Source organism: Pagrus pagrus, assembly GCF_965226575.1.
Source record: "Pagrus pagrus genome assembly, chromosome: 5".
Taxonomy (NCBI): Eukaryota; Metazoa; Chordata; class Actinopteri; order Spariformes; family Sparidae; genus Pagrus; species Pagrus pagrus.
The window spans coordinates 25,507,164-25,530,994 of NC_140189.1; the positions used below are offsets into that span (position 1 = coordinate 25,507,164).

At 41.0% G+C, this 23,831-nt stretch overlaps 1 protein-coding gene across 2 annotated transcripts in view; it reads left to right on the forward strand.

Moving 5' to 3' along the window:
- The first annotated feature begins 4,103 nt into the window (after positions 1–4,103).
- Positions 4,104–23,831, forward strand: part of klhl4 (kelch-like family member 4) — a 32,893-nt gene continuing 13,165 nt past the window's right edge. The window contains exons 1-5 of one of the 2 annotated variants that reach the window (XM_084353688.1): positions 4,128–4,203; positions 10,406–10,872; positions 19,995–20,162; positions 21,350–21,486; positions 22,547–22,743. In XM_084353688.1, coding sequence (XP_084209814.1) covers positions 10,412–10,872; positions 19,995–20,162; positions 21,350–21,486; positions 22,547–22,743 — 963 coding nt within the window. In that variant the 5' untranslated portion in view covers positions 4,128–4,203; positions 10,406–10,411. Of the gene's footprint in view, positions 4,204–10,405; positions 10,873–19,994; positions 20,163–21,349; positions 21,487–22,546; positions 22,744–23,831 lie in introns of both variants that reach the window. The other variant, XM_084353689.1, reaches the window with a different exon arrangement.

The following is a 23,831-nucleotide window of genomic DNA, read 5'->3' on the forward strand; positions in this document are numbered from 1 at the left end:
TATAGATTCAAAAAGGTAAAAAAAAAAAAAAAAAAAGAGAGAGAGAGAGAGAAAGAAAGAAAGAAAGAAAGAAAGAAAGAAAGAAACCTCACCTCCTTCACTCTTCTTCCTATTCAGTCTTCCTCCTCTCCACTCTACCTGGCTTGAAAGACATTTGTAGTGACACATGCTAGCTCCTGGCCCAGTTTTCCACAGCAGTCTGCTCTGAAACTACCGCGAGTTACGTAGAAGAAGTGATACACAGCTGCTAAAGCGAGCAGCCCCCTCTGCTGGCTAAGAAGAGCACAACACGATGGAACCGTGAATCAGTAGGCTCTCCTCTGGTGGCTCTGGTCATATTTCTGCCTAGTAAAAGAGTATCTTCTGCTTTGTTATTGATCCACTATGGTTAAGAAATATGGCAACCACAAGAATAGTAAGTATGTCAAATTCAAGCCACATTAAATTAGCTTCATTTGCAAACAAAGTCCAGGGCTTTGCTGCCCAGTTTAAAAACACTCCTGGTAAGGGCCCACCAGTGGAGGAAATACTGTTTAGCCGATGCACAGCTCCCTTAGCCGGCTAGTCTTCCTACCAGCTACGGCCCAAAGCTGCAAGGTGGATGGCGGCGCTTTCCTGTCCAGCTGCTCATGAGGACCTGGTTCTTCTCAGAGATGGGGAATGCTTCACTTCACCAACTAGCTAAGTATTTAGTTGTAGCATACAGGGAATTTGCAGCTATGCTTTTAAACAAACGTTTTCAGTGAACGTTAATCAGTTAAGCATCAGAGAAGAATAAGCATGGGTTACTATATAAGTTTGCCTTATATTCTTATTGTTCTTCATACTACTCAACATCTAATCAGCTGAGGTCATGTCCTCAGAGGTGGAAGAACTACTCGGATCTTGTATTAAATTAAGGCCTATCACATTGTGGAAATACTTACAAGTGAAAGTCATGCAAAATACCAAAATACTCAAAAGTAAAAGTAAAAGTAATGATTATTCAGAATAGTCATGGGACAATAAAATTCATCCTGTCCTACACGAATGCCATTGAAGAATAAAAAAATACATTTTGATATAAAATTGCACTTAAACATACTGAAATCACATGAACCTTACTTTTTAAAAACATTTCTAGGCAATGAATACTTTAATTGCATCACAGATGGGACACACGTCTATTTTTAGTGAAAAACAAACAATTGAAGAATCTTAAATAAGTAATCATAAATCATAAGGTCTTCTTGCACCAATGGAGGATAAATAAATGGCCCTGTCGTTTTGTATGTCGTAATGTGCAAGCTGAGCCTTCAGCAATGGTGACAGGCAAGTCACATTAAAACAGGAAAACAATAAAGGACTGTACGTCAGTGAGCTGGACAGCTTTTTCAAGTCATTCATGTGAGGATATTCATGATTATCTCAATAGAAGATTAGCCTGATAATGAAAATTGTGATAGTTTTTTATAGTTTATAAAATCTTTCATTGTCCTATCCCTAATTCAGAATGCCCCAGCTTCTGATACTTAAGTTAAAGTTTTATCTTGTTGTAGAATTTGGTTGATTATCTTTTGTATCATCAGTGTGAATATGCAAAGAAACACGAAGGCTAACTACATTTTTCTAATAACTGTAATGGAGTAAATAGTACAATATTTGCCTCTGAAATGTGATGATAAAGTAGTTCAAAATGAACATGCTCAAGTAAAGTAAAAGTACCTCAAAATTGTACTTATGTATACAGTACATGAGTAAATCTACTTTACTTTTACTGTACTACCACTACTTGTTCTTCAGTTTATGTAACTATTTCATGAGCCATTGTCACTGCCAGGTGAAGCTCATATATGAACTGATGGTCATCCACGCACAATATTAATAATTAAGAAAACCTTCACAAGAAAATACTAAATCTATCTAAACTTCGTGCCAAAGGTCAAAGCCTGGATGACAAATATCAACTCATTATGATTTTCTCGTTCATGGATTATCTACACTACTCAAAATTACTTAGGGATATTTGGATATGGTTTTTTTGGTCCTCAAAAATGATGCAACATGTTTCATTTGACTTTAATTGCATATCCATGACATGCACCCATATCCCAATATCCCTAACTAATTTTGAGGAGTGTATTTCATGTGAGTTGGCTGAGCTACCTAAAACCCAACTTGCAATAACTGATTTTTTCTAGCCACTCAGGGCAAGGAGAAAACAAGGTGTGAAAACATGATGATTAATCATCACCTTTTAAGTTCATATGGTGATCCTGTTTCCAAACAGGTGTGTTCCATATTTACACAGCTGTTATGGGCCAACAAAGGCATTCAATTGCATTTTCTAGTAACTGGTGAATGTAAGTCCAGTACTTACTCTCCTGTGTTTTTTTGTCCTTAACAACCCACACATATCCAGCTTGTTAGCTGCTAAATGCTTCACTGTGTTTACCAGTCACTAGCTGTGTCTGCTGTTCAGTGCTGAGCACATACAGCGGGTTTTAGACCTTTTTCACAGTAAACAGTTGCCTGCTGTGGCTAAAAACAACACGATGAGAGCAGTGAGCGCGAACCAAAACAGTGAAGTTGCAGCCAGGCAGCTAACACATGAGGTGAAACTCATTATAAAGCTGCAGATTCCAATGATAGTCTCTTAGTTTTTCATTCTCGCATTGTTTTCACATTGTAATTTGACACACTGTTAGTACAAAATTATCAATTCGAGACATTTTGCATAACAGTTAGGTAGGGCTGCACAGTTAAAGTAATCAAAATGGCAATACGGTGCAATATCCAATCATAAGAAGCTGTAATATTTCGATGAAGGTAGAATGTGTGACAAAACAGCATTATAATCAATTACTGTGGAGCTCCAGAGATGCCCTGTGCTACAAATTCTGTTCTCCACATGTAAGAAAACATGTTTGTCTGGTGCAGATCAAAACAAATGTCCCGTCATCATGATTTGAATGACCATCCCCACTAATCATGAATCACATTCCAGTCGCAATATTTGTAAAATAAATGTTATATGCGTTTTTGATCAGGTCGTGCAGCCCTACAATTAGGGAAAGATCATCTAATGGTTACAAGTAACCAACACTGAGTCTAGGTTGTAGACTGGATATGAAACCACACGATGCCATCCTCCCCCTCCCACATCCTCCCTAACTGTGGTGTAACGGCAAATTCCTTCTACCTTTGTAAAGAGGCGGGTCATTATTCTTCACAGAATCGCAAGTGGTCGCTTGTCAGGAAAACACAGACAATAGTTGTGATGTGGTCAGACAATTACAGTTTATTGTACAGTTTTGTTGTATAGGATATAATAATACTGCACAGAAGAGACAAAACACCTTATTGATGTACATGGATCGCTTTCTGTTCATTAGCATTGTTAAAGGTGGATTAATTAACATGACTCACAAAATATCATCAGACTGTTGACAAAATTTGGGAATGTATATAGATTGGCAAAATAAAAATATTTTATGGCGCGCTGAAATGCCTGACCTAAGCAACTAAACCTCTGTGACAACTACACAGAAGATTGAAATAGGTCACCTTATAAGGAATGTTAAATACGCCACCCAGTGGTTAAATTATAATAAACCACCACTGTTTCAAGAACTTGATAAATAGCCTTCAAAACACTTCTGTGATTATTTAACTCTTTTTCTATATATTTCATCAGGCCTGAGATTCATATAATGTTGCATCATCACATGCAGTATCAAAACGTTTGTTTATTATTGACTTCTCTTTATTTGACATTATAAATACTTATTTGTACTTGGAAAAAAACAGATATGGACTCGTGTCAGTAATAATGGTTTTCATCAAGCAGCAGTGAGAGATCTTGTTCACCTAAAAACGAATCAACACAAGTGTTTGCAGGGTAAGGCTTTGTGAAAGCGGTGTTTTGCCTCAGTGACAGGATGTGATCCCAGTGTTCCTGGTTGCTTGAATGCAATTGTTGTTGTAGAGCAGAGGAAGGAACTTATCTGGAGTTTCCTTTACAAGAGGAAAGTGCTGCCTTCCTTTCTGGCGAGGCAAACATTTTTGTGCTGAAAGAGGGACACGGGTGAAGAAAAAGTTGGAACAGTCCTGCACAACTGTGAGTTATTGGATTGCAGGCAGGTCGGCTTCACTTGCCATCCATTTCAGAAGGTAACTCCACCGTTTGAATGGTGAGGAGGAACTCTAGAGTCAATTTCTCAGGTAAGAAGAACTATTACTAGTTGTAAAAAATGTTGTTATTAATTACCACAGATGCCAGTATTGACAGAGAGATTTGAATTTAACCAGTAGCACAAATCAGATCAGTAGAGAAAATAAAACAAAAAAAACCAACTAAATGCATTCTGGTTATGATATGTCTTTGGTTGTGTTCAGATGAAAGCGGTGTATGTTGTCGATTCAGGAAGTACATTAACCTCGTCTGCCTGTTCGGCCATAAATGGAACGTTAAATGTCAGTTTCTCGTAAATTTTCAACTCGTCTCTTCTGACCTCCACAGTGAGTGAAAGGCTGCATCTCATTACTGCATCCTGGTTGTGTTCATATGAGGTCAGGGGTGTAACGGCAAAGAATCAAACATTCTTACATTTAAAAGTAGTATTTTACATCATGCCTCATCACAAGTCACCATTTATGTGTATATAGTTGAATATGATACGTGAGCACGTGTTAGTGTGTGTGGTTGTGTTTGTCATTGCATTTTATATGCTGAGCTGTATCCTCTTGTCTGTCTCATGAATATGGACAGTGGTCAATAATGTTTGAAAGATCACTGCTCAACGCTGCATAAGATTTGACATGCAAGGCCGTTCTTTCATATTTCCTTGGAGCATTTAGTTGATATTTGCGAGGATCTCACAGTTGTAGCTCGGGGTGGGGGTGGGTTCCCATTCATCTGAGTATCCCGCATTTTTCCAAAATACTCCATAGTATAACCCTGTGATTAAAATGTAAAATATACACGTATATTTAATGCTTCTAGATAGTTAGCGAGGCCTGAATGTAGTGCATGCACCTCAGTTTGCTTTTCACTGATTTATATTCCATAATATATAACACAGTCCCCTTCTCATAATCCGTACCATTTACAAGACGATGACAGACACTTGAGGTATTTAGCTTACAGCTCGATAGCTAGTGCAAACAGAGAAAATCTTCCCATCTTCCACACTGAAAGAATAGCCGCCTAGGCACGTAGGTATGTTCACTGGGGAGGCAGATGTTGGATGATAATGTGGTTTACCACACCAGTCTGACATCTGACATCTCATGTGTCATGCGGAGTGCAGCCAGATGGTGTCCTTGACTCCTGCAAGAATAAAAGAGGTTGCCTAGTGTGATGGCTTGTTACTATACATTAGATCGTACCTCACTCTAATGGGCCTGAATTATTATGATACACCTAGACTTTGCAGATAGTGGCCTCAAAATACCCCATTCATTCTATGTAATAATTCATTCATGGAGAATCCATTATCATGTAATGGTAGATAATGCATTGAAGCTAAAAAGGAAAAAACTGTAGTCAGTATGTGCATGTTTTCACTGATAAGATGAATTTGAGGGAAATTACATTCTTTGCTCCCTTTTATTTTTCACACAAGTGTTTTGGCTGCACATATCGAGCTTTATTTGAAGAGCATATTGTGAAAAGCGGCTTTCATATCGTGTTGGATTTAAAAAGACGTCAAGTGCAAAGAAGTACTGAGCGCCTCCTGGACTGAAATAAAATGTGGAGAATTTTGTGCAATAACAAACACGGAGGGGATATTACAGTCTCGTTGAGTGCTGTTGTCATCAGATTACGCATGCAGCTTTTTACATTTAGTTATTGATGATTGTGCCAAAATAGAACCTACACAATTAGATTGTTTAATCATAACAGGTCAGTCATATGGGCGATAACATTCCTTATCATCCCTTTGTTCAGCTCAGTGAAATTATTATTTACATTTTTATGACTGTAGTAAAGAGTTGAGGTTAGGAACACCACAAATTTATGTACAATGTAAACGTAATGTATTGCATGTTATTACGGCACTAAATTAGACCGGTTACAGCATCACTTAATAAATCGCCATAAAAAATGTGTGGAACATACTCACACTTATGATCAATAAATGCAGCGCATGAAGGTCTTGCTGCTTTTAATGAATGAAAATCATTCATGTAGTTAAAGAGCCTCGCTACTCCGGTCGTGAAACAGTAAATGTCAAAAGGTGAAGGTCTCAGGTACAGCAAACCAAGATGGCTTCCTTTTCAGAACAACTGAACCTGTGCTGCACACAAACTCAAAGCATGTGTATAAACCCTTTCATTTACAATTTTATTTGTAATGTAAATTTTACTCTACGTTGGCTGTTTTGGGCTCCGAAATAACATTAAACAATGTAAAAATATTTTTATACATGGATAAAGCTCCCATTAATAATTCAGTGTTTTGCCTCTTCACTGTGAAAAGAATGTTTGCAGCTTATCCATTCTTATTGTATCATTAGCATAAACACTCGGATATAAACAAAGGATGATCCACACACTTCATGCAGTCTTTCAGCCTCCTGCAGTTTGTACCATACAGTTGGTTTTGAATAATGCATTTCACAACACATATTTCTTGATTTTACAGTAGTTGTGGGAAAATCCTTGTCTCCCGAGTCATCATAATCTCTGTCTCTTCTGTGTTGTTGTTTGGCATGTTTGAAGAACAAGAAGACTTAATGTAAAAGCGATATTCTCATCTAATTTTAGTAAGTGGGATTTAGCTGTAACTCACTCACAAATGGTTCTGTCAATGAGGCACGAGCATTTGTGACAGAAAGCGTCATCCTCGGCTTTATTTATAATCAGAGAATAGAGGCGATGTGCAGTCTGTGAGTGGAAGATATTTCAACGTCTTTCGTAGGTCAGATCAATGCCTGTCCCCATTAAATAACACCGACAGTTATGGTTAATGTAGATACTCGTGGACACAATAGCCGGTCGCCTCCACTCCTCCAAACCTGCAGTGGGAGGTGGTGGAGGCGGATGAGAGATTGTACAATACTGAATTCCAGCAGTTTGAGTGCAGGTTTCTCCTCTCAGCCTTTTTTTCATGGAAGTGGAAAGGAGGAACGAGCAGCGTTCATCTATTTCACAAGTATAAAATGTCATGATGTCAGTGTGTGAGCTTGTAATGATAAAAACCACGAAACCACAGTGTTAACAGGGAGCTCGGGTGCAGAACATTAACATTGATTGATTCATTCCGATGTCGAAATCTGTAAATCCTGACCAGATGCTATGCAGTATCAAACAGGTATGATAAGGCTTGTTGTGTTACGCAATCTTTCATGGTTCACAATCCATTTCCAAATCTAATTACCTCCTGCCCCATGGGCAAATACAGTTTCCTTCCACAAGTGGATGATAATAGAGTATCTAAAACACCCAGATCTAGGATGCATTTGATTTATGCTGATATTTTCCAACTTATTTTGGCTGAATGCCAATGCTGATTGCTATATATACACATATTCTTTACATCTGAATTGCAGAGAACATTAAGTCAAAGACCTTATTGACTAGGCCCTTATCTAAGGGATTAGGGATGGAGACATAACTGCATTTTCGGTGGTCAGTTAGATGACTTTACTTCAAAATAAGGTTTTAAATGTGTTTTTTCCACAGGTTATACTTCCACTACACATGCGCAAGGTTGTGTAGTGACATCAAGGTTGTGATGTCCTTTTTTTCTTTTTTCAAAAGTCCTTTTCATTACCGTGATATCCTCCTCTTCCATGCTTATTCGAAGCCGCTCTGCACCCACTTCTTCTTGCCACCAAATCGGTTGAAAATGTTGTGACTCTCAACTGTGTCAGTGCAACAACACAATTGGCTTGATATGTTTCCAGGCTTGGCTGTTATAATGCAGACAATTGGCTTTTGGGGGAAGGGGATGGGATATGTGTCAAATAACCGCCATCTCTGGCATTACAGGCTTTTCTATGCAAAATGCTTTAGGTGGTTTGTCTGTTCTCTTATAACATCTCTGATCAGACATGTAATACAATGCTTTTCTGTAAAACACGTTAACTTGGCAAAATAACAAAACCATAGTACTTGGTCAGTGATTCTTGTCATGTATTCACAATGAAAGCATAATTTTACTGATCTCTGCAGAAATTTAAATTTTTGGGCTGATGTCAGTACTTCACTTTAAAGTCTTTATTGGCCAAAACTGATGGCATGCTAATATCATTGTGCATCCCTACCCATCCAGTAGTGTTGACAGAACAACCCACAGCAGGGAGTCTTTGCTGGCAAAGACCAGTCTTTTGTGGGTTCCTTGTCATTCAAAAATCCAGAATCTATGAATATACAGATGTGTTGGACATAAGAAACACTCACGATAAGTTAATAGTGATGAAATCCATTATCGTAATAATCATGAATTAGGATAATCGTGACTATCCTCACATGATTGATTTGAAAAGGCTGTCTAGCTTGCTAACATAGTCTTTTATAGATTTCCAGTTTATTTTTAATCGCCACAAGGGTGGAGCCCTCGTCTTTCCATTCTATCCAATAACCTTAGCCTGTCAACACAGCTGACTGCACGGCTTGCTCATGGTATCCTCCACAAAAAAAGGTTACATTGGATGGGTGGAAATGTGTTCAACACCTCCAGTTTGCACTCCCATCTCTGTAAGAACAATATTCTTTCAAAGCAAAATGCCCACTTTATCCAATCAGGAGAGAGAAGTCCATAAAGAGGCGTGAACGTGACCGTGTGGAGAGCAGAAGCCTCCATTTTGCTGCCACGTCTAGTGATTACGTAGACGTGACGTAGAGAGTTAGCTAAAACATCAACAGCGCTAACAGAAGCTTTAACTTAGTATGTTTTAGTGCCACTTCAAGAGTTTTAAGCATATTTTGATGATAATCGGGATAATATTGCGAATTGCAAATATTTTTTGCCAGGATAACTGTTACCTGAAATGTTCAATTTGTCCCTTGCCTACCTCAAATTTCCACTTCGCACTTGTCTGAATTGCAGAGGTTTAAGTTTTCGTTTCAGGATTTAAGACTCAGAGCAGATGAAGGTGAAAACAAACTGTGCACACCATTCTGGAAACTGAATGAGGGATGATCAGTGCTCCACAGAGTACCACCACCGCACGACTCGTTTCCTATGCTGGTGATGCTGTCAGCATTGATCAAAATGTCCCCAAATTACCTTGTGCGATGTTCCACTGTCCCCTTGCCTTTGAAGTGTGAGTTGTGGTAGCTCAATTACCTGCGACGGTGCAGCACTAAGCTTATGCAGGAGCAGGATCTATTTTTTGAAATGTAAAAGAGTGTTTTTCTGAAGCTCGGACTGGGGAAGAGGCGGCTCACTGACCTTGAAGGTTCATCAGTATGTAGTTTTCCACCTATAATCACAGGGGGGTTTCAAGACAGTGACTGAAGGGGAATATTTTTTCCGCATGGCCACGTATGTTGAGCCTTTCCCCCGTGGGATTCTGCTTGATGTGAGAATAGCAGATGTGTGTATTAGCTTGAGATAAATTTCACTTGCCTTTAAGAGTGATGCATGTTGGTTATTTATGAGCGTTATTACCGTCTCCCTGCTTTTCTTCTTATGGATTAGCATGCGTGTGCATCCACATACGTTATAATGTATTACACACTCCTGCTAATAATCCCGATAGTACACTGTAGTTAGTAGTCTTCCTCGCTCCCTCCTTGAGCAAGCAGTGATTTACTTTGTGAAGGTGTGACCTCATCATCCTGCCTCCATGATACCCCACCTCCCCCTCACAGCAAGAGCAGGCAGCCCTGTTATCACACACACACACATCACACACAAACATACAGATGCTCACACAGGGACACACAGAACAGCAGCAGAGGGGACTGGGCAGGGCTTGGGAGATTTTCTCATTTTATTTCCAGAGTATACATGTCTATCTCCCAGAGTGTGTGTGTGTCTGTGTGTGTGCAGAGAGGGAGAGAGAGAGAAAGCGAAACAGGGGAGGCGAAGGGGAGGGAGTGTGGATCATGCATGTGCATTAACTCAGCTCCAGTGGCACAGCAGCAGCAGCAGCAGCAGCAGCAGCAGCAAACAGAAACAGCAGCAGCACAGGAGGGAAAGAGAGAGAGAAAGACAGAGAGGGAGAGTTGGAGGGAGGGTAGTAGTCTCAGGCACAGGAACAAAAGCTGCAGAGGACTGCTTTCCATCTCCACCAAAAGAACAACGGAGGAGTAATAGAAGGAGGAGGGGGTGGTCATGATAGTAGTGAGACAATAACGGAAGAGAAGAGGCACATTATAGTCAGTGAGGACTGAAACCAAGGCTCTTCTCTCCTCTGCTCTCCATGTTTTTGGGGACTCCACGTACCATCGCCTTCGTCTCCAAACCCAGAGGAGGATGTCTGTGTCGGGGAAGAAGGAATTTGACGTGAAGCAGATCCTCAGGCTCCGCTGGCGCTGGTTCAGCCATTCATCCCAAGGTTCGGCTGGCAGTGGAGGTGGCGGCGTCGGAGGGGTGGGAGGCTACATCCAACAGGATGGCCTGGACCACAGAGTGACGCCAGTCCAGGGCCGGCTGAAGAGTCACTCACGGGAAAGAGGTGTCGGAGGACTCCGGAAGACAAACAGCCCAGTCCACAGCATCTTGGCACCAACGCCAGGGCCCACACCTGTCTATGTCAGAGCAGGTCATCAATCATGGAACCATCAGCAGAACACCATCCAGGGTCTCCAGGTCAGCGAGGAATCTTCAAAGAGCAGCTCGTCGCCCAGCACCACAAGGAAAGAGGATGCCAACACCGGCCAGGAAAACGTGAAAAGCAGCACAGAGGAACCTGCAGAGGTGGAGGCCAGAGAGAGGTATGACTGTTATGAGGTGTTAGACACTTAGGAGACACAGATTTATTATGTGGCGCCACATCAGTCACTTTGCATATCATACACTCACTCAGCGGGAGCCAGATTATGGGATGCTATTTTGGGAACGCGCGCTTCCCTGACGTTTCATGGTGAAAGTATAGCTGCTAAATCAAATCTGCATCTAATTGAGGAAGTCTGACGCCTTAGGCAGCACCACAGGATTAAAAAGTAAGCATGGTTGTGATCTGGAAAGATGAGCACAACCCCAGCGTTTCTTACTTAGCACAGAACGTTCATGCTTGAAATCTGTTTCCAGCATTTCTGAGACTCGATACACGCTTCATACAGTATCTGCAGCGTTTTAACTTCGTTTAAATATTTGCACTGCCATCCAGCATCTAGATCCTTTAATTAAGGTTGGATTAAATTATCTGCCCAGCTATCATTTTCCAATTTACACAAGCTCTGCAGCTGCCACTGTGGCTCACCTGGGGGACAGCTCACTCTCATTGTCCACAGCATGTTGGGCAGGATAAACCAATAAAGCATCCTTTTAATTATTCAGTGGGCCGAAAAGCCGGGGCTTTTTCTGCTCCCTCGCCTGTGTTGTGGTCCAGATGACATGCACTGTGTGACTTTGGCCGATTCCTCAGAGTATTCAGTTTTTTTACACATCGCACTAATACGTTCTTCCAGAGTGAAAAGTGGATAGCGGGAAGGAGCCATTACATCACATAACACGTACCGGACCTATAAAAAGAGGAAGCGGTGCAATCACATGAATTATCTAGACTGCCACTACAACCACTTTATAAGCCAAAAGCTATTATAGCTAGTGGCTGGCACAGGTTATTTAATTTATGTTCCACCAAAACCTGTTTACATACCCTGATGCCAAACTCTCAACGTCATAGATGTTTTTTTTTTCCAGCTATAAATCCCTCCCCCTGCATTTCCAGCTTGTGTTTTTCCCTCCCCTGTCTTCCGTGTGATGCTACATCTTCTTTCAGGAAGTAAACAGGTTAGAGGTGTGTGGGTGTGTATGTGTGTGTGTGTGTGTGTGTGTGTGCTGTCTGGCAGAACACTAAAAGCACCTGACATCAAGGATGAAAAGACCAACTCTCCTTTTATCTTGTCTGTGACATTCTAAGGTGATTGGTCCTTAAGCTTAGCTGATTCCTGCCTCGCTTTTGTTCCGTGCACCTGGTGATGAAATGAACAATGAAAGTGAACCTGTCCCTTTGTTTTCTGAAAAGCTCACCGCAATTGAGCAGATCATCCTCAATACATACTCTCAATCTGCAGCCCAAAAATGTTGCTGTTATGGATTAAATGAACGCCACGAGCTGTGGACGCTCGAGTACCCCGAAGTGAGCATGAATTATTCCGAGTTAAGATACAGTTTGGACGATCGGCTCTTCGTGTTGGCATAATTGGCAGATGTTCGTGTTTTGGGGCCCCTGTGTGTGAAAAGTGCATGCATAAAAGATGTGCCTCACAGTGAAAATGTGTAACTCTCCGGCTCTCAGGAGGACCTTGAGTTCACGCTGGCCATGTAAAATATAGCAGAGCCGTCATATTTTGACAATGATACTGAAATATTCAAACGGTTCTGCTCTCTTGGACCATAAAATATATCCTTGGCTCAGCTGTGCTTGATTGCAGTGATATCCATTCATGAATTTAATAATCAGCGATGGAATCTTGACTTTAAAAGTCTTTTTTTATGGGTTTTATTCATTTACCAGCCAGAATTATACAGAAAATGAGTCAGAAAATGAGGCAGCAAAAATATGCCTGACACGAGTAGTTAATAGGAAAATACATGATGACACTTTTCAATCAAGGTTCAATCAAAGGTTGCGTTTACTGGAACCGCACTCACTCTGAAACTGTAAGGACTATATTCTGTAAATAATGTTTTGGGCAAGCAGTGCATCGGTAGATGGATGTTCAGTGAATTAGGCTAGTGACTGTGCGACACACCGCGGCTTGCATGTTCATCGGCGGCTAAGCAGATGTGGATGTGGATGTCACTGAGATATGCACATTCATTTACTCCACCAGCTGGGTGGCCCTATTACGTCTCACATCATAAATCCTTGACACATAATTTGTCACAATCCCTCAGGCTGAATGTAGAAATGAGATCTACCGGCTGGGAAAAATACAAAAGTTTTAGCCGTTCCTCTGTAGTTGGAAAATATGTGTCAGTCATTTTGCAGAACATGCCCCCTCGGTGATTAGTTTCATTCACACAATGTCTTCAAGGAAAACATGCCTTCAGTTTCTTCCATTCTCGCATTGATTTGGTTTCTCACTTTTGGTATTAATATTTAAGATTGTTTTTCCAACTGAACTAACTGACAAAATCAATAAAAACAGCTCTTCCTAACTCACGGCTGTACCCTTTTGAAATAATCATTGTGGTAAAAGCAGACTTATACTTTTGGCTCCACTTGATGTGTTGATGTTAGATATTAATATGGTTAAAGGGGCTCTGTGGAGTTTCTGTGTTGTGCTAGAAGCCGGTGGTTTGTTCGTGTTAGCGTTGGCAGAGAGTTGGCCGTCGAGAACTTGCATAAAGTCACATCCATCCGACTGTCCAACCGAGTCCTCCACAAAGAAATCCAAAGTCCGGCAGCATTAAACAAATCGTGCACATGCTTGTATAGGCAACCGACAGAGACGGAGAAGGTCTCATTTTTCTTCATCACATTACATCCCGCTCATATATGGACAATGAAAAAGTGATTAATAAATCTCCATTTCGACCTCTCTTCATCCAGCTGACTGACACGTAGCTGCAGAGTTGTTAAATTAAATGTAGCTGAATGAGTGGGACATGATGCCTTGTTGTTTCCCACCCTTGCTCCTAACCCCTCTACATATCTATATACTGTATATTTGTTCTGTCCTCATGACTCTCATCGAAATAACCGCTCCGCACCGTTGGCAGAGAATATACGACAGAAGTTAACCTGAATGGAATAGAAACCCTGACCTCTCCCACATAAACACTAACAGAGGCTCCAGTCAGCAGGCTTTTAGTTTGAATGATATCTCAATTCCCTCTCCACCGCCTTGGAAAAAGAAATACCACCTCCTCTCCCGCTGTCAACAGCAGTAATTCAGATATTTGTTGGATGCCTCATAACACCACAAGGCTTATAGGGTCTCGATCTGTGTGTGACACATCCAGCGGAGGCGTCCTCAGGATGCCGTAAATTGCAAAATACAGTATATCTGTTTTAATCTCCCAGCGACATCCTCAGGGGTTGGGAGATTTTGTGATCGCACATAATTGATTCTGAATGTTCTTTAACTTCGCCAAATCAGCATTCTGTTCGCAGCAAGGCCATCTCAGATGGAAGCTAAAGATCAAGCCAGAGTTTTCAGTATTACCTCTTTTAGCTTTTGCAGAAAGCTTTGAACAGTTGTGAGAAGCAATACAGCAGCATTATACTGCATGCTGGACACATTCCCTCATTTCTGTTCAAGTGCGGATCAGTCATTTTCTCCTCCAAATGGAACTAATTCAAAGAAAATAACCCCTGACACAGCTTTCTATGAATTTTACATGGGCGCTATTAGTCAGGGCCATGACTGAGTTCAACAGTGTCCTGAGGCACTCTCATCTGGTGATTTGCATTGAAAAAGAATCATAGAGGCATGGACAACAGTGATCAAGCTGAAAATGTGATAGTATAGACATTGTCATATATTCAGCTGCAGAGAGGCGTTATATCCATACGATTTAAAAAAAAGATCTGCGGAAGGATTTTGTAAAAATGCTTGTTTGTTTAGTTCGTTTCTCCTTCCTCACACTCATATATTCAGCTATGGAAAGATGTTTTGAATATATCCATAGATTTAAAAAAAAGAAGGATTGTGGGAAAATGCTAAATTATTGAATTACTGGGGAAATAACTCGCTAGTTGTAGGGTTCTCCAAATAAACATTAACATGTCAAGACAAGCTTTAAAGCCCACAAAGCTAGATTGGTTACAAATGCATATTGTATCTAGATCTACCTAGATCTGTAAATATCGCCTACAGTAGACCACATGCGACCCATCGCTTTAATAATGTGGATTAATTTGTTTACCCACCACCATCGGATGTAAATAGATTATAGTCAGTCCAACAATGATGACAGTCTCCTACACTATGTGAGTTAACCTGCCATCAGCAAAGCAGTGAGGAGCTTTTCTGCTAAGATCTGCACATTTTTCACTTACACGACGCCCCCAACCCCTAACACACACACACACACACACACACACACACACTCACGCACACAAAGACACACACACAATTTTACAATTTGCACCAAATTCCTCTGCATTAGAACGCCGAGCTCAGCATTGTGATCACAGTTAATCTACCGCCTGCACCTTCTCAAGGTAGTTCCGGCATTAATATGCTGCGCTTAACAACATAAAAAATTGAACTTTAATTATGAAATATATTCATCCCATGACATATTATTCCTCAGTGGCTTCAAACAGATATCCAATTTACGTGTGCAGAATGTCATCATTAAACTAACAGATACTTTGACTGATGGTTTATCATTTTCTCTGAGATTAATCTCCTCCTGACGTAGTTCCTTAATATTCAAAACAGGAATCGGTATCCCACCTGAGATGTTAATTATGTGATCACAGACATTGTGCTGACATGACTTCTCCGCCACACTTTCTTTCTTTTTTTTTTTTTTTTACAGCATATGCCGCTTTGGTTGACGCTAAGGGGAAAAGCTATAATAAGGCAGTATTTTATTTCTGTTAACGGCTGTGGCAATTTCCCTCTGCACTCTGTAACATAAAGGGCCCGCTGGCCACATTCGGAGCAGATTTCAAAAGAACATTCTTTCTGTCTGCGGCTACATTTCCTCCATCATTATCAATATTAAGCAGGTATGTCCGGCGTAACAATGGTATCAGAGGAGTCTCTTGCAAGCCTCGGTAAGATAGGAAAAATGCAGGGAGAGAAAAAAAATCTATTTCTGCACAGTTATCGTCTCAGCCTCAGTGCCGGGATCAAGCGATTACAGTCAGCGTATATATTTTTCCCTACACAAAGCCGAATGGCAGTACACCGACTGTCGAAGTACAGAGGCATAAAGATCTCATGGAATATATAGACTTGGCACATGCTGCACAAGGCTTTGTTAGATTCCCAACCCAGCTACCCAAGCTACTCAGCAGCCTTCAGGGGCAAATGGCTGTTCTAATCCATTTTGAAAGAGACATTTTCCCACTTGGCCCAGGCAGGCACGACTTTCCCTCTTGTAGAGGGATGGAGTTGACACTAGTTGGAATAAGACTGAGAATCTCAGCAACATGTCTGACTCACAACCTTTACAGCTAGGGGCTGACGAAAGCACATCTTGAATCGTCTGACGATATGTCTAGGAGGGCAGTTTGAGTGCAGAGAGGAACCAGACGGAAGACAGGAAGAAGGGAAATTAAACGTGATATTTTAATAACTCCACCGTGCTATTATTACTGCGTCTCTTTGTGTTTTTCTTGATAAATTGTTTCCATTGTACAGCCTTTACATAGGCAACACAAGCAAGATCCACATTACCTCCGCCTCACCTCTGTAGCAGAGATTTTTGAATTTGTAATGCTTTTTTTGTAGATCCAATTATCCACATTTTTGGTGTGATATCTTTGGGAAGGTGTGAGGAGCAAATGACAAGACTTCAGCTGATGCGTGCTCACTGAAGATAATGTCATGTGTCTACTGTAGGGTAAGGTGGGATGAGAAATAAAAGCTTGGCATTCTGTTCTGTTCTTTTAATACAGCCGGATTTACTTTCTCATTATTCCAGGAATGCAAGTTGGCACATTAAAGTAGTTTGTAGAGCACAAAATAAATCTATAGGCTCTGTTCTCCTCAAAATGCTTAGTAATATGCAATATACAGCAATGTCCCTACAGCAGTTTCTCGGGAGTAAGGTGTTCTGGGGCTTTAGTGCCCCAATAAAATTGGGCTACACCTCTGATGCTCCAACCCTACTGAAAGCGAAATATACACCTCAGAGAAATTTACTGCTCCCTAGAACGTGATACCAAAGCAATTAGTGTCGGAGAGATTGGTAGGCATGAAAAATCCTTATAGCATGCCTTGGAGCCAATACAAAGGCAATGCATCTCAGTTTTACGGCCCCATTGCTTATTCAGTCTTGTTTGGTGTTCCTCTCCAGGACTCCAGGAGTCAGTGGGGAATTATCGTGACAGGGCAATAAATTACGGTTGCATTTAGTAGAAAGTCTCCCAATAAAGATTAGACTATAGGATAGTGCAGCGACCGGAGGGCAATATAAACAATTCCCTGAGGGGAAAATGTTGTTGCTTTTGGTAATCAAAGAGGAGAAAGTCACACACTCGGCTAAAAACTTTGTAATAGTGTGTTAATCAGGACATCAATAACAGCCACAACCCCCTCCACCCTTCCTGAGTTATCAATCTTCATGTGTGCCAATACAGAGCGCTGCCAAGCATTACAGGGTTTTCAGTTCATTTGTATTGACAGATCGGTAATTTTACTAGTTTGTGCAGCTCTCATATCAGCGTACGAGTGGTAATGAGTGGGGACATAAAGTGTCGCTTTAAATAGCATTGACATTTTTTCTCGAGCTTAACGCAGCAGAAGAACCATGAGATGACGGTAAATTCCCTCAGAGTGGCAGCTTGGGTCTGTTTATGTAGCGTAACAAACAACCCTAAATGTCAATGAGTGGACTTGCTCTGTGAAGGACACCGAGCGGCCGGGCTGCATTATTTGCCATGAGTCTGAGGGATTACTTGGATTCCTGTAAAACAGCATGTAATCTAGCAGCCTGTGGGGACATGGACTCAGCCTGGTCACAATGCTGCGAGGAACAGGCTTGCTCACTTGTTAAGTCCCTGTCTTTTCGGAAAAACACACGTGCGCACACAGATATGCAGACGCACGCAGGAACGGACACAAAGGCATGCGCGCACACAGACACAGGGAAATTCTGTCTGGGAAGCTGTTGCATAGATTGCGGTGCTTGTTCGTCCCATTGGGCTGCAGCGCTTAGTTATCCACTTATGTACGGACTTTAGTCTGTAACAGTTTTAATTTCAGCTTAGAGCGCCAAGAAAGATGCAGATACGCCGCAGGGAATGGGGGATTCAGGAGTGCCATGTGTCCAAATAAGCCCTTTGTGTCTGCAGTCATTTGTTGCTTATCTTGCTGTGTTCAGCTTTTGAATTTGAATTTTTTTTTATTCCATACTTATGATAATAAAACGAAACAGTGAGTGAAATTAATTAATGCGTTTATTAATTTGTCTCGTTAAATTGAAACGCCCTTGTTTATTTCACCTGAAGTGTTTTAAGTGTTTAGTGATTATTGTTTACTTGCTTACTGTTTCTTACATACAGTATGTCTGTGTTAGCGATGCATAACAAGAAAGAATGTGAAGGAGAATTGCCTAAAAAACCCTCCAGGGGCTTGAATAGTGGCACTCTGCAGGCAGCGATTACAAGAAATAGTACCAGTAATATGTATCAATTAGATTTATAGCATAGTAAAAGATATTACTTGACAACAGTTGAGCTCATAAAACACTCGTCCATTGCACAAGTATAATGAATTAGACAAGGTCACACTCACACACATGAATTCTTTCATGGAGTATGAACAAACTATTGTTAACAGTCTAAGAACGCACTCTCATGTGATAGAAAAATATAAGAGAAAATAAACAAACAATTACATTAAAAGGAAAACAAGCAATATTCATAAAGGGGCTTTAGACTTGAGGGTGAGAGAGACTGGATCCAGTTTATGTTGGCAAACCGCATGGAAGGTACTGGCTCGATAGAAGAAGTGATTTTAGGGCTTTTCTGAGCCGTTAAGACAAATTTACAAAATGTGTCGGCAGAGAATTCCAAATTTTGCTCCCTTGGCAGATTATACTGAACTGGGATTCGGAAGTACGGGAAAGATTTGCTCCAAGGAGACAAGAGCTCCATGTGGATCAATACATATGCTGCAAGGGTTCAGAGAGGAGGGAAAACAACAAATCTTATTTGAGCTATGGAATAATAAACAGTCTTTTCTCACTCGATCTCAGTCTCTCTTAGCTTGAGGCTTGCATAAACTACAGGTTAGTAACTTCTCTTTAAAATGCAAAAATGTAAAATTATTGGCTGAAGAAAATATGTGCTGTGTTTCCTTGGTGTTCCCCAGCTTATTTCAACACAACCTTGATTATTATTCTGGTAGCCTACTGCGAAGGAAATTTTAAGTTTATTCTGCCGGCCAATTTGGATAAAAGATGAGGAGAGTGAAACAAAGTAAACTTTGTTTAAGTGCTGTGCTGTATCACCAGACTACATAGCAGCCTCTTTCCACAGGCTGTGAGATCCCTAAATTCATCCTCATCACACAAAAAGAAAGGTTTCACCTCGGAATCCAACATGGTGATCAGGCATTAAAAATAACTATAATGATCATACTGAAATAGCCGATCTTCTTGGTTATGGTCTTGTTTGCTTATGTAGGTCATACAGAGGTGTCGGGATAAAATTGATACTCTTTCATATTCATTTAAAGGTGCAGCATTCAAGAATTGGCTACCTGTTAAATTTATACTCAAAACAAATAGGGGGCAGTCTATCATCAGAGTAACCGCCTACTGCTACTAACTGTAGCTGCCCTTAGCAAGTTAGCTCAGTTAGCCGTGCAGCTAGCGGTTCTGACTAGGAGCTCAAGGACCGGGGGAGTACTGGTGTTTACACCGCTAGCACAGGAGCTTTGGAACAACACGTAGACGACCTTATGATGTCAAAACTGCTATTTATTCACATTTTGTTGTTCATTTTAGATATTTTTTTAATGCTTTCAACTAAAATTCCTACATATTACACATTTTAAAGTTATTTGCAGTACGTTTAATTTAGAAGAGACGACATACGATGTTCCATGCTATGTTGCAATGCCCAAATGATCAGAAAAAGGAAAAGTGAAAGATGTGCAAAGATGTTATAGTACAGACAGCTTTCATTGCTTTGGTCGATTACTTAGTCATGCAACACCTCTCTTCTCTTCCTCCCACCTTGCCCGTCTTCACACAGGTTGGCTTTGAGCACCTTCACCAGAATGAACACCAACTCCTCCGACGAGTACTTCCAGGCAACAAATCATGCAGAACAGACTTTCCGCAAGATGGAGACCTACCTCCAGCACAAGCAGCTGTGTGATGTCCTGTTGATAGCGGGGGATCATAAGATACCAGCGCACAGGTTGGTGTTTGTGCTGCCGCTGTCCGCTTTGATTCCTTTAATTACGCCTGCATCGAAGACAGAAGCCCATGTTGATTCACTTCATTTACTTGTTGATGTGTGCGTTCAGGCTTTGTTCTGGACGTTAGTTTGCATGATGAAACATATTTTGTCAGCCTGAACCATCTGAGGAATAGTTGAACAATCTTTGAAATACAAAGGAATATTCTTCTGATTTTCAGGTGATGCTTGACAAGAAAGATATGCAAACTCCGCGTTCACTGGTTTGCATCAAAACAACACACACTGCTGTGATCTAATTACACCTCTGCTCTTCCTCATTTCCACATTACGTTTAAGACTTGAGGGAGCACTGTGATCCGCTACATGGAGGTGTCGATATTTGGGCATCCAGGCCTCGGTTGAGCGGCTGAGTTGAACAGATCGCATGACATCCTCTGAACACTGAGCGGCATCACATTCACTGGGTGCATATGCTTATGGCGTATTTCGTTAGTTCATCCAGACAGACTCATGAAACGGAAACCAGAATGCTCCACAGAGAGAGAGAGGGAGAAAAAAGTATCAGTGACTGACCTAGTTGGGTGAAATGATCAGCTGTCTGACTGTCTGGCTTCATATTTGCTCATAAGACACAGCCAAGTAAAGCAGGGATGGTGTACAGACATAATGAAGGACACATAATATGGTTAATGCGTACATAAATATTAGAAACCACAGCATTATGGAAATATGGGTGTAGACTGTTGGACTGTGTCACTTGATCTCACTTCCTTGGGTTGCCATATGATCTCTGTGCTCCTTCATGAATCAAGCAGTGTGTTACAGGAGCTAGACAAATGAGTTAACATAATTAGAAGTCTGACCAGTGTAGTTATTAGCAACATGAAGCATGTGGGTTAATGTCATTTATCATACACTGACAAAGCAGAATGATACTGAATGTGGGGAGAACAGGAAGTTATTCCATTTGTCATGGTGACCCAGCATGGCGGTATAAATCAGTACTACAGAAAATACATCGTGATACAGTATACTGCGAAGATATTGCCCTTTCCTTGAGGACACGAAACCTCAGGATTGATTCACTGACCACTTAAAATAATCAGCGTACAGATCTCCCACAGACAAGTAAACTAATGTACAGTACAAGAGCACTAATTCACTGCGTTTTATCTTTATGGCAGACTGGTCCTGAGCGCCGTGTCGGACTACTTCGCTGCTATGTTCACAAGCGATGTGAGAGAGGCGAAGCAGGAGGAGATCAAGATGGAGGGAGTGGATCCCGAGGCCCTCAGATCCCTGGTTAATTTTGCCTACACGGGTGAGTGCTCGTAAAGACGTTCACTAGCTCTTGTAAGTAGTTATTATGAGACTTCTGAAATCCAGCGTGATTAAAATGGATCAATAAGGCAATCCATCACTGGGCTGATGGACTGGGCAGCAGTTCAGTTCAAACTGCCACATTTTACAGGAGAAATCCTCTCTGATGAGAGCTGTCCACTTCTACAGTGTTTTAATCGTAAAATAGGATAAAATAACATGATGATTTTGCTAAAGAAAATACGTTTATGTAGCCTGAGTATGATTATTCGTCACAATGACTATTGGGGAGTCCTGGGGAGTACGACTGCATATGTGAACAAAGAAGTATTAAGCCTTTTGTGACTCCAGAGGAAGCTGCGTTTAATCTTGTAAATTGCCTTCAGTGAATCAGTGGCTAAGTTGCATTGTGGGTAATGTAGGCTCCAGGTTTTAAAAAAGGGAGAAGGATGCGCGGAATAAAGAAAAGCAGCATCTCTGGTTCTGCCGTATCAGTTTTGATCATTTGTTTTTAAACTGTCCATAATGAACAGTGTTAGAGGACTGTGATGCTAGACCAGTGGACTGCTTTTCAAAACATGGCGCCTACATTACCCACAATGCTACTGGAGGCAATTTATCAGATTACATGCAGCTTCCTCTGGAGCCACAAAAGGCTGTGTATGACTTTTTTCACATTTCAGCAGTTATGTGTGGGATTGGTGGAGTTACCCTTCAAGTAGGGTTACAGTTGTATAACATGTCACTGTAACTATGGTATAAAAATGGAGGATGACTACATTTGGTACATTTGCTCACCTATGGTACTGAATTCTATTGTACTGTTTAATATTCTTTGAAAATATAAAAAAACCCTCTGTTTTCATTCCTTTAATAACAATAATACTATGATTATTTTTAATAAACATAATAATAATAATAATAATAAGTAATCTCACACTGTTGCAACCCCATTCTCAAGTATGAATGAAATGTTGATACTTCTCCCATCTCTGTGATTGACATTATGGCCGCCTCCAGTCATGACATAAAAATATAAATTTCTCGTCCTGACATTGCAGGCGTCCTCGAGCTTAAAGAGGAGACCATTGAGAGTTTATTGGCGGCAGCCTGCCTCCTCCAGCTTTCACAAGTCATCCAGGTCTGCTGTAACTTCCTGATGAAACAGCTTCATCCCTCCAACTGCCTGGGAATACGCTCCTTTGCCGACGCCCAGGGCTGCGTGGACCTGCTCAACGTGGCTCATAACTACACCATGGTAGGAGGGCGAATTGACATTGCTATGCATAAATCATTTATTTTTTTTAATAAGGGATTGCACTCTCAAAAGTGACTCTTGGTTGCGTGAATACACAAGGGCAGCTGTGGTAATGAGAGCTGTAACAGTATCGAGAGTATTTAAACATTTAGTGTTATTATATGTAGTTTCACATGAAAGGCTGCAGTAAATCTAGTGTACGGACTCTATTCACTGTGGACCTTATCTGATTTTTATTTTCCTCACATCAACTCTGATTACACACTGTATAATAACCAATGTTTTGTGGATTCAGTCACAATTCTAGCAGCATCACTCCGCATATCAAGCCGTGACATACAATGTGTCACAGCTTGCTATACTGTATAAAACACATTGAAATATTTGAGACCATCCTCTGTTTTGAGGCCTGTTAATTTAAATAACCTGTCATAATGTGTGAAGGAATGAGCCTCTGGTGTCTTTATTATTTATATCATCTTATATCAGCAGAGAAATGGGTGTGCGATGTGCACATTTGAATAGAAATGGAATAGTTTCATGCTTTCACTTTATCTAATTTGGTTATATGGCTGTCAGTAAGAAATACCACGTTACCACACATTGATTAGTGCACTGCCAGACTTGTGAAAATGCTATTTCTATATATATGCACTGTATCTGCGGAGAATATTTGCATTGGATTAAGATTCATGCACATATTTGTCAGATAACGTCTTGCTGGCCGTGCAGAAGTGACAGCGCGAGCGCGGTGCCTTATCTCCTGAAGGACATCTGCTCAGCCTGTTTACATAGACCCCATCCAGGACCAGGAGGTTAATCTAATCATCAAACTGCACAAGAGGGCCAACTTCCTGTTCAATCACTTCTGTAATGAGCAGCGAGAGCTGTGGGCTTCCTGGAAACCCATCCTCTGGGTTCTGAGTGGAGCGAGTTGTGTTTTGATAAGCTTGTTTTTTCTAGTTGAGCATGGCAGCTGAGATCCGGCTCTCACATCCTTTTCCTTTATGAAAGTTTTTTCCCCTTTTGGTTATTGTTTGAAATGACTGTATTTCTTTTGAGCAATATAACTATATTTCAGTTATCTT